The sequence below is a fragment of the Lepidochelys kempii genome, chromosome 20 (genome assembly GCF_965140265.1).
Source record: "Lepidochelys kempii isolate rLepKem1 chromosome 20, rLepKem1.hap2, whole genome shotgun sequence".
In the NCBI taxonomy this organism is placed as follows: Eukaryota; Metazoa; Chordata; order Testudines; family Cheloniidae; genus Lepidochelys; species Lepidochelys kempii.
This window is the reverse complement of record NC_133275.1, coordinates 22,357,798-22,368,909: the sequence shown is the minus strand read 5'-3', so window position 1 is coordinate 22,368,909 and position 11,112 is coordinate 22,357,798. Positions and strand designations below refer to the sequence as shown.

The 11,112-nt window shown below is 50.8% G+C and overlaps 1 protein-coding gene across 1 annotated transcript; it reads left to right on the top strand.

Moving 5' to 3' along the window:
- Positions 1-3,979: 3,979 nt before the first annotated feature.
- Positions 3,980-10,562, top strand: TNFSF9 (TNF superfamily member 9). Its single transcript, XM_073318319.1, has 3 exons — positions 3,980-4,224; positions 5,583-5,613; positions 7,711-10,562. The coding sequence occupies exons 1-3, from the start codon at positions 4,009-4,011 to the stop codon at positions 8,145-8,147; spliced, it is 684 nt and encodes a 227-aa protein (XP_073174420.1). The 5' UTR covers positions 3,980-4,008; the 3' UTR covers positions 8,148-10,562.
- The last annotated feature ends 550 nt before the right edge of the window (positions 10,563-11,112 follow it).

Here is an 11,112-nt window from a genome sequence, read left to right as displayed (position 1 = left end):
AGTCGACCTGCTTCTTGGTAATCATTTTTTCTGTGTAGCTCAGGTTAAAATATTTGCCTGCAGCAGGAGGGGGTTTTATGCTGATACCCCCGAGGGAAAGGGTAAGAGTTTTCTCAGGAACTGCTGAGAGAATGGGAGAGAGTCTCCTTGATTCTTCTGCAGCAGGGGGAAGCCACATGCTTCCAGATGGGAGGGTGGTTGAGACAAATTCCTAGACTGCAGCTGAAGGCATCACCACATCAGGAAGGGATGGGAGCGTAATGCCTGCCAGGGAGAGAATTGTCCAGGTTATTAGCTGCCAGCAGGTCGCAGCTGAACCAGAGGCAAAACTGGCTCTAGGGAGCACAGAGAAATTTGTCCCAGAGGAGAGCCCAGAGAAGGGGCAGAGGATCTCAAAAACCACTGAAGTGGGTGAGGATTCCTGTGACTCTGTAACACAGGGAAACAGGGTGCTTCCAAGTATGGGAGAGGCTGAGACTAGCTCCTTCACAGCAGAAGACAACATGCCCCCAAGTGCAGGGGCAGGAGAGGGGTTGTCAGTGATTATGAAAACTGCCCCAGTTGTTAGCTGGCAGAGTTTTGCAGATGAACAAGGGACAGAACTCTTCCTAGGGAGCACAGAGAAACGTGTCTTAGGACGGGGCCCAGAGGAGGAAACTGGGGAAGGAATAGTGCGGGCACAGGAATGTCTCCTCGCTGGTCATTTGGGAGAGGATGCCCAGGACAGAATGGCTGAGTCAGCATCTGTGCACCCAGGCACTCAGCCTGTGACTTGGGTTTTGAGGGGGGACCTGTGTGACCGACTTCCTGGAGGGGAGCAGTCACACAACTGACTTCTCTGGGACAGAGAAAGGGGTGGCGGAGGGTGCCCCAATCCAAGTCCCAGTTTGTCAGGATGCTATTTCTGATAAGTTTTTTGGAAGTAACTGTGTCTCTTTACATCAAGATGCAGCTCCAGTGCCTGGACCTGAGACCAGGAAATTGCCAGGTGGTAATTTGTGAGAACACAAATGACCCACCTGACAGAAAAGGGGGCGTTTTCCCTCAGGCTGGTGAGATGCAGAGAGCAGTTATGGAAAAGCTGATGGGGAAAGGTACTTCTGATCAAAGGGTAAGCACACCTAGCCCAGAGGGCACAGATCACAGCCCTCTCGGGCACAGGGAAGGACTCAGTGCTGGGAGGGGGAAACACCGGGTAACCCCAAAAGAGGAGCTGTATTTTCTGTATATGTACAGTCCTGGGGTTGGGAGACTGCTCCCCAAAGGGCCAGCCAATGTGCAGGATCCCCCTGAACACCTACCTTGCCAGACCCTGAGGCACCAAAATTCCAGAAACCTGATTAAATTAAGAGCCCACACAGAGGGGAACACTGAAGGGAAAGAAAAGCCAGTGACTGATTACATGGGAGAGAGTCAAAGGACACCCTGGGTGATGAACAAACTAACCTCAAACTAGAATATCTGAACAGAGGGCCTGGTATTATTAAGATACCTGTAAATGTCCATCTGTGATAAAATGTTTTGGTAAGTTTTGGGGCTAAGAATTTTGACACGGATGTTAAACCTTGTGCTAATGCTACTTTTCAGTTAATACCTGTAAACAGACCACAGCAGAGAAACCACAACAAACCTGGTTTGCTGGATGAGGGGGAAACTGAGGCATGCTGCCTTATGGCCTTAATGGTTGGATGCCAAGAGAACTGTAACACAAACTGCCTTTGAGATAGTCAGTGACTAACCTTCTTGCAGGAAACTAAGGGGGCAGGTGTGACACCCGGTACCTTGGGGGACACTCTGCACCCCCATGTTCATCCTTATAATATGACTGTGTGGTATCCAAAGCAAAGTTTGTCATGTCGGGTGTCTTCGGAAGGCCCATGATGCCCTGAGCATTGTTGTTATAGTGAGGTTATATGTTGTAATTTCATGTATATAGTTATGAGGCTGAAAATGTGTCCTCATGGCTTAAAACAAGGCCAGGCAAACACTCTCCAGGAGCAGAGGAGCAATTCACGCCTCATCAGGGCACGTATGGGACAAACCCAGCCCAGCCTTACAGGAACAAAGGACACCTGCCTAGGCAGCAACAAAGGATCTGTTGGACTCTGGAGTGAGTCACCCCCGATCCCTGGGTCAGTTTGGGACTGCAGTGAGGTAATGCTCAGCTGACTCTGAAGTGGGGGGTGAGAGGCAAAACCAAAAGGGAAGAAAGAACATGATAAAAGGGAGAGAGGTTTGCCATGCTCTTCCTCTCTCTTCCACCTACACCTACAGACACCACACCCAGCGACTGAAGCGCTGATCAAAGGGGAGAGCCTGGCTGAAGGGCAACCAGCCAGCCTGTGGTGAGAAGCATCTAAGTTTGTAAGGGCACGGAAATATCAGCTTAGAATGCGTTTTGCTTTTATTTCATTTGACCAAATTTGACTTCTTGTGCTTTGATTTATAATCACTTAAAATCTACCTTTTATAGTCAATACATTTGTTGGTTTATCTTTACCAGTGAGTTTGTATGAAGTGTGGGGCAAATCTGCTCAGGTTGGCAAAGGCTGGTGTATGTCCACTTTCCATTGTTGAAGTGGTGAACCAATTAATAAATTTTCATTGCCCATCTTGGGCAGTACAAGATGGTATATTCCTGGGGTACAGTGCTGGGAACTGGGGGGATTTGGCTGGTGCCTTTCTCTGCGGGATTGATGAGTGGCTCTGGGAGCATTCTAGCTGGGTGTGGGGCTCCACATGCAGTTGTGCTGAGTGATCGCAGCTCCTGGAGGGGTTTGCTGCTGGTCACTAGCAAGGCATTGTGAGAGACAGCCCAGGCTGTGGAGAGTGCAGGGGGCACAGTCCCAGGCCACATCCCGGTCCCAGGCTGAACCCCAGGGAGATCCCGTCACACCATCTGACCCTCCCCTTAGCTCAGCCCCCTCCCATGCCATCTCAAACACCCCTTTGCCCATCCCCCCTTCCCATGCCATCTCACACTCCCCTTGGCCCACCCCCCGTTCCCAGGCCACCTCACACTCCCCTTGGCCCACCCCCCGTTCCCAGGCCACCTCACACTCCCCTTGGCCCACCCCCCCTTCCCAGGCCACCTCACACTGCCCTTGGCCCATCCCCCTTCCCCATGCCACCTCACACTCCCCTTGGCCCACCCCCCCTTCCCAGGACACCTCACACTGCCCTTTGCCCATCCCCCTTCCCATGTCATCTCATGCTCCCCTTAGCCCATCCCCCCTTCCCATGCCACCTCACACACACTTTAGCCCATCCCTCCTTCCCTCACACTCCCCTTGGCCTCACACTCCCCTTGGCCCACCCCCCCTTCCCATGCCACCTTACACACCTCTTTGCCCATCCCTCCTTCCCATGCCACCTCACACTCCCCTTGGCCCACCCCCCCTTCCCATGCCACCTCACTCACCCCTCTGCCCACCCCCCTTTCCCATGCCACCTTACGCACCTCTTTGCCCATCCCTCCTTCCCATGCCACCTCACACTCCCCTTGGCCCACCCCCCCTTCCCATGCCATCTCACGCTCCCCTTGGCCCACCCCCCTTCCCATGCCACCCCACACACCCCTCTGCCCACCCCCCCTTCCCATGCCACCCCACACACCCCTCTGCCCACCCCCCCTTCCCATGCCCTCTCAGTCTTTCTTCCTATGCCCTCTCTCTCACTTATCCCGTCTTTCTTTCACACTCATCAGTTCTTTCTCACGCATCCCCGTTCTCCGCCTCTCTCCCCCCCGCGGCCCCGGGCCGGGCTCCCCATGATGGCTCCCCGGCCCGGGCTCCCCATGATGAGCGCGCTGCTTTCCCCGCAGCTCTCTTTCCTTTCCTGCCCCCGGCGCTGTCAGTGGAAATTCTCAGCCGCGCTCCCGCTTCCCTCGGCGCCTCCCTCCCTTCCTCCCGGGTCCGCCCCGCGCCTATAAAGCCCCTGCGCTGGGCGCCGCTGGCTCATTTCGGCCTCGGACCCCCCCCAGCCCGGAGGGAGCAGCCGCCTGCCCCCATGACGGCTCTAGAGCGCAGCCAGGACCCCGAGAGCCTCCTCCAGGCCGGCTCCCGGCGCGCCTGCCCCTGCCGGAGCCTGGACTGGTGCCTGCTTCTGGGGCTGGGCGCCCTGGGCGCAGCGCTCCTGACGCTCGCCTTGTTCTCGGTCTGGAGGGTCCTGCCCCCGCCGCTGGAGACCCCCGAGCGCTCCCTCCTCTCGCTCAGCATGGGAAAGGTAACGGAGTGGTGGGGAGGCGTCTGTCCAGCCCAGGGTCCCCTGCCTGTCTGCCCCAGCGAGCGGGGGCCCCCATCTGTCTCCCTGCCCACAAGGCAGGGGTCTGTGGGTCTGGCCCTTCCCCTCCTGCCTGTCTGTTGCTGGAGCATGGGGATCGGTCGGTCTGGGGGGGGGGGGGGGAGATCTGTTTGTCTGGCCCCGCTGGGGGTGCGGGTGGGCTCTGTGTGTGCGGAGATAGGGGGGGTAGCATCTCTCCCCTTGGCTAGCTGTCTGTCTCCGTGCCCCTGTGGGGTCCTCCTCTCCCGCTTTCCATACCAGACCTTCCCGACCCCTCTCCAACACTTGGTGTAAACACCCGAGTGCACTAGTTGTTTGGGCAGCCAGTGCTTAACCGCTTCACGAGCAAGGAGCTGCATGCTGAGGAAGGGTGGCCTAGGGGGTAGGGTGCTGGCCTGGGCCGAGGGAGACTTGTGTCGAATTCCCAGCTCTGCCACAGACTGTCTGTGTGACCCCGAGCAAGTCACTTCATCTCCCTGCATCAGTTTCCCCACTCTCCTATGTCACAGGAGTCCTGGGCAGTGTCCAGATGCTACAGGCATGGGAGGAGGATGGTGTGAGGCAGCTGATTCTTAATCTTAGGGCACAGTGGGTGATTTAGGGATGTGGCACTTTAAGCCCTAAATCTTCTGTCAGCTGCCAGTAGTTGCTGTAGGTTTTGTCACGGATCCTGCCAGCTAAGCAGGACTGGGAGAGAGGTGCTGGAATGCTTTGTGTAGCGGGCAATGCTGAGACCCACCGAACCAAACTGTAACCCTTGTATGTAATGGAAACCACTTCCAGCCAGGGGGTGCGGGCGCACCCCTGCTTCCAGCACCTATGATAGGGAGCGCTCTCCATTTAACCCAGTGCTTGACTTGCCCCCTTGGGGCCCAATTTCTAGAGGTGCTGGGTTCTTGCGACACAAACTGAAGTCAACAGCTGCCACAGGCATAACTTGAAAACCAGGCCTGGGACGTCACAGGAAAACAGCCCAGAAACCCCAGCGCCCGCCTTTGTAAACTGTCACTGTGTGTGACCAGTCAGGCTGCTGGAAAGTCCTTTTCATTCCAGCTGTCAGCATCTCCGCTCTAAAGTTCTGCATCTCAACTTCCCCAAAAGTTGGCCTGCGCTCGGGCCCTGCCTTTGAGTCTATGCCCATTGGATCTAGTTTATATGATCTAGTTGGTGCTGCTCTCTTCGCTCCTGTGTCTGGGGGTGGGAATAGTATCTTGTCTGACCCTTGCAGAAAACAGCTGTTCTCGAGCATGGTCAAGTGCATCTTTGTTTGTAAAACAAACACTCTCTTTCCTTCTTTTCAGGAGGCTGGTGCCCAGGTATTGCCCACAAGCGGTGAGTATTTTACAGTTACTTGACATTAATGGCTCATGTTTTCCCCTTCCTGAAGGGGGAAAAAATGGGAGTTTGGGGGATCTAAATCCCTTGGAAGCTCTGGGATGGGAGACTAATAGATTGTTTGCATCGCTGGTATACACGAACCAATGTAACTGCTGTCCGCCTGTGGCAGGGTACTGGATAATTCCCCTAGCCTCATGCCATTTGTGCATCAAAGGAGACTTTAAAACTCATGCTGTTTGTACAGTAGGGAAATCTGTCTCTGTCACACTGCAGATCTAAGCAGGTTTGAGCTGGACCAATACTTAACACCTCTCCCATCCAACTAAACCAGTGTTCATTTAATCAGGGGTGCTCTATCCTCTAAACCAGACCCCCAGACCACATTACATTTTGGATGCAATGCCAAACCAAATTCTTGTCTACTCCTGCTCCCTTAGGCAAAAATCCTGTAGGTTGCTACCTTCACTGTCTTGACTAAATTCAAACTCTAGTTATATTCTGCCGACCTAAACCACAGACATACTTTCTGTTGGATAAGTGAGATCCCCCATTTGCTTCCTCTCTGAAACTGGGTGGCTGTCACAGGAGTATTGTGAAGTGTTCAGACATGAAGGTAGTGGAGGAGGAAGGCGTAAGACAGATGATTCTTAAATTTGAGGGCACAATGGAGGATTTAGGGATGTGGCACTAAATTGCTCGTAAATCCGTTCTGCTCCACCCCAGAGGTGGCTGCATTTCCACGGTAGACATAAGTGATTCTGACGTATCAAGCTGCTGGAGTCAAGCAGTGAGTGCTTTTGAGGTCTCTCTGCGTGAAAGAGCCATAAAAGAGACGGGTTTCAGAGTAACAGCCGTGTTAGTCTGTATTCGCAAAAAGAATACAGACTAACACGGCTGTTACTCTGAAACCTGTCATTATGCAAGGCACTGCATTTAGCCGTATGGAGTGGAAATCTATCAACTGCATGAAAAAACTTGTACAGATACAGACGATACATCTGAAGAAGTGAGCTGTAGCTCACGAAAGCTTATGCTCTAATAAATTGGTTAGTCTCTAAGGTGCCACAAGTCCTCCTTTTCTTTTTATAAAAGAGACGGTGAGGTGGTGCTGATTTGTTATTTCACCTAACCACTCGACCTCTGGGGGCTCGCCAGCCTCCTGACTTGGACAAATGCATCGGTAACAAGGCTGTGTGGATGTATTTCCCAGCCTCCGAAGAGTTAACGGTGGATTTTTCTCTCCCTGCAATGATTGCTGCTGTATATTTCATGAGCACCTCACCCCTCCTAGAGTCAATGCCCGTTGTCTTGGTTATACGTGCTTGGGAGAATCCAGTAGGGTGTCTAGAAAGGGGGCACTGTGACCATATAGGATACAGACTCTGCCTAAAGTCTCCGTTAAGGCAGAGCATAAAGAGAAGGCTGTGGAGATAGGAATCTAGGGTGCGTTGCCAGCAGCGGACCCTAGAGAGTGCTAAAGCTCTGAATACCTTGTTCATGGCTCATGCGAACAGAGTCCCGGCCGCTAGATTGACATGAGTCATGTTGGCTAATTCTGCAGCATGTGACCTTCTCCTGCCTATGGGAGTGGGAAGGAAATGGTTTCACTGCTTGCAAAAATAACACCGGATGCAGAGAAGTCCTAAGGCAGCGGTCCCAGGGTGAGGAAATGCCTGTAAACCCCCTGGCTCGGACCCATGAGCTCGTACTGGGGCTGGATCGTCAGTAGCCATAGCTCAGGGCTCTGCGGTAGGATGGCCCCATCCTGCATGGAGCTGAGGATTGGGGTGGTTAGACAACCCCTGCCGCTAAAGGAGAACCTCTCATTAGCTCTTGTCAGTGCAGAGCCGGACACATGGTTGAACAGTTAAGACTCCATCCAGCAGAGGTCACTGCGGTGCATGCATTGACTAGCCAGTTCACTCCTACACTCCCATACTTTGTAGGCCCTAGCTCTAACGCCCTTTTCATCACTGCTTTGCAAAGGTCGCAATCATTTCTCCCCATTTTGCAGCTGGGGAAACTGAGTATTTATCCCCACCTCTTCAAAGATGACTAACATGCCTTCCCTCTTCTACCCTGTTTCTGCAGATGTAATCCAGGACAGGGTAATGGGGTTCTATCACGCCACGGGTATTGATGGAGTGGTTTTCAGCTCCAACTTCAACTACCACGACACCTCGCACAAGCTGGAAGTGAAGGTCGGAGGCCTCTATTTTATCTACGCCCAGCTTGCTGTCAAATGCATTGCCAAGTGCAGCAAGAAGCAAACAGTGGAACTGATTATCAAGCAGGTGTCCGGAGACACCCACAGCCGTGTTCTGACCATCTCCCTGCACTTGTCCTCCAAGTCGGAAGAGACCATGTCCAAGTTCTCGGCGGTTCTGCAACCTCTGAAAAAAGGGGACTCTCTCTATGTGGTGATGAAAACTAATAAAACAGACATCGAGAACTGGCAGCTGGACCAAACCAACAAAAAAGACAACTTCTTTGGCCTCTTTAGGCTACCTAGCTCTGCTGACCAATAGGTGGGAGCAAGGACCTCTGCGGTGGGAGTGGCAGTCTGTATATCACCTTAGGTTCTCTTGGACTCTGCTAGAGGTTGTGGAGGCTAGATTCCACCCAGCTAAATGCCCAGGGTAACAATCAGCAGCAGACACTGGGGAAACATGGGTGTGTTGCTAGCTCTGGGACAGCACCATCGCTTTGAGTGGCGACAGCTGGTTTCCATTCGAAGCAGGACTGAAACGGAAGGAACACGCTGTGAGGCGTGCGCTTGCCACACCAAAGAACTGGCGTGGGTCTGGTTTTCGCAATCAGTGATATTTATTATTATGTGTTTCTTTATCATTCTGTAATTTATTGTAAGCAACTGGGAGATTGAATGAATGGTGCTGCTTTTTTTTTTTTAATTTTTGTGTGGGGATTGCTCTAAATGTTGACAAGGACAGACATTTCCATTGGGGCACACGGCAACCTGAGTACTGACGTAGTAATTCCCATGACTGTCAGTATTATAATTGTCCGATCACTGCTGCATGTGGTATTATGTCATCTGTCTGGTCTTATGGCGGCTAGGGTATGGTGCTTATCAGTGTGGTTTAGGCATTGCCCGCTGCTGGCTGGCATTGCAACTGCTCAGTCATGTGTCATAGGCCCTGCATTGCTGAAAGCTACTGAAGATTCTCTTTTAGTAGAAGTAGATTGAGGCCTGTTCTTCTGGAGCAGGAAGGTCTGAGATCTATCTGAGCTTGTCACCATGAAGCCCTAAGAGGCGGCAGATTTGTTACAAGAGCGTGTTTGCCTAATCATTATATTTTGCATTCTGTGATTATGTGTCTGACAGTGACTAGTGTCAGCATCTGTGTGGGCCCCCCCAAAAAAAATTTACTACTAAAAATACACATATGAAAATGCATCTGTTTGAAGCTTAATTGGAAAGAGTCCATTTAGAATTTAAACAGCCTTCTGCGATGCTCCTAAAATTGGGTCTTACTCACTAGCGCAATGTCTAGTCAATTTCCATTTCCTGGTTGTGGTGTTAGCTGAGGGTGGAAATTGACTAGCTGGTTTCCACTGTACAATCGGAGTGACAGGCAAACAGCGTAAATAGGATTATTAAAAAAACGTATTTCACCCCTAATTGTCACCAGGGCCAGGGGTCGCAACAGCTTTCACAGGAGTCTTCTTGAGTTATTTAAGCGGATTGTGATGATTTTTACAGCAATTTAGAGAGGCTTAAATTAGCAGATACAATAGTTGCCAACTTTCATGGCTTTGAGGAGTCTTGGGATATTTAGTCCTTTTCTTAAAGCCCCAGGCTCTGGTGTCACGTGAATGCATCAAAGTCTCAGGAATCGTTCCCCCCCCCCCCAAAAAAAAATCAATCCTAGCTCTAGTTTGTGGAGAAACGCTGGAAAAAAGTGGCCCCGAAAGGTGCAAAATCCAGAAAGCAAATAAAAAGAATTCCAATTTTATTTATATCCATTTTAAATTTCCTGATTTTTTTTTTGAGCCAAGCTCACGATTTTTGTGCAGCCTGACTTGTGATATTTTGAATGCTTGGGACTGGTAACCCTGCACAGAGCAACTACAATCGTGCCAATAACTTGACTTCAAACTGCACTTATCAAAGGCTCGGGTCTATCACTGCAATAGCATTACTTGGAGTAAGATACTATTCCGCCCGCAGAAAGTGAGCAGTGCTGGCTCCTAAGTTATTGGGGCCCTGATCTTTTCATTAAAGGAGAGGAGACTGCAGCTTGCCTTGACTTCAGCTGGAGTTGGAGGGATTTTGCACTTCTGGAATAAAGACTTCCATAGCTTGCTCCTGTTCTGTTGCATTGATGCTCTTCTGAACCCCTTAGGTAAAGCAACAGTGGTTCCAGACCTGCGTGTTTTTAATACAAAACACCCATGGTCTGTGAAAGCTTGTCTGACATTCAGATGTATGTATTTTCTTCCTCCATACTGGGGTATATTTAATATATGAATATACAGTTTATTTATTAACAGTCCATCATTTCCAACCAGTGGATTAATCCACAAGTACTAAGCTCAACTCAGTCAGGAGTGAGTTTAGAGGAGTAGTTTCTTAACCTTTTCCATCCTTTACAAAAAGAATCTAGGGATTCCCTTTTCCTCTCATCCTAAAGAGTGTGAAAGGGTGTAACCCCATAGGCAGAGAACCTCTGATTTTAGGACACTTGTTCTCTGGTGTCTGGAAAGAACTTGTTCTCATCTATTTAAATAAGACCTGAACTGTGTGCACGGGAAGAACTAAGACTCAGGTGTATTATTATCATATATGCTCTAACTTGTTTTGTAAAAACACTTCTGGAATATATATACTATATATTTAGTATGCACTTTAAATGGCTTATTTATTTTAATACAGCAGTTAAAATGGACGTGTCCATCAATAATAAACTATTTATACTCAAGAGTCTGAGTGAACTTGCACTGTATTTTATAAGCTGGTTTCTTTGATCCTTTTGGGCCCAACGCTCCAGACGTACTGTTGTAAGGAGGAAGGTGAGTTGAGGCAGTTCAGAATCTGCTTTTCTGTGTTAATTATCCAGCAGATCCGTCCTTTGGAAAAAGCCACGCTGTCTAACCTGGCCTTTCTCCCCTATTGGTCGGTGAAAATTCAGCTTGGCCTTAGAGCTAAAGAACTATAAGTCCAGTAATGAATAGCCCTGGATTGGTCTGGGGAGATGGAGCCTATGTGGTTTTGTAAGTTTGTCACATGGTGTAGCGAGGCAACGACTCACCGGTGCGGCACCTCCTGCTGGTCGTCTGGGAATTAGCTCTTTCCAGCCTTCGGAGCGCCCTCTGCAGGCCAGTGTCTCACCTGACGCTGGCCCTGTGTCCCTCCCGGACCCTGTGCCCCTTTACCTTGGGGTGCTGCCCCCTGGCAGTGTCCCAACACTCTGGGTCTCCCCTCCCAGGGAACCCCCAACCCTCTAAACCCACCTTGCCTCAGTGGCTACT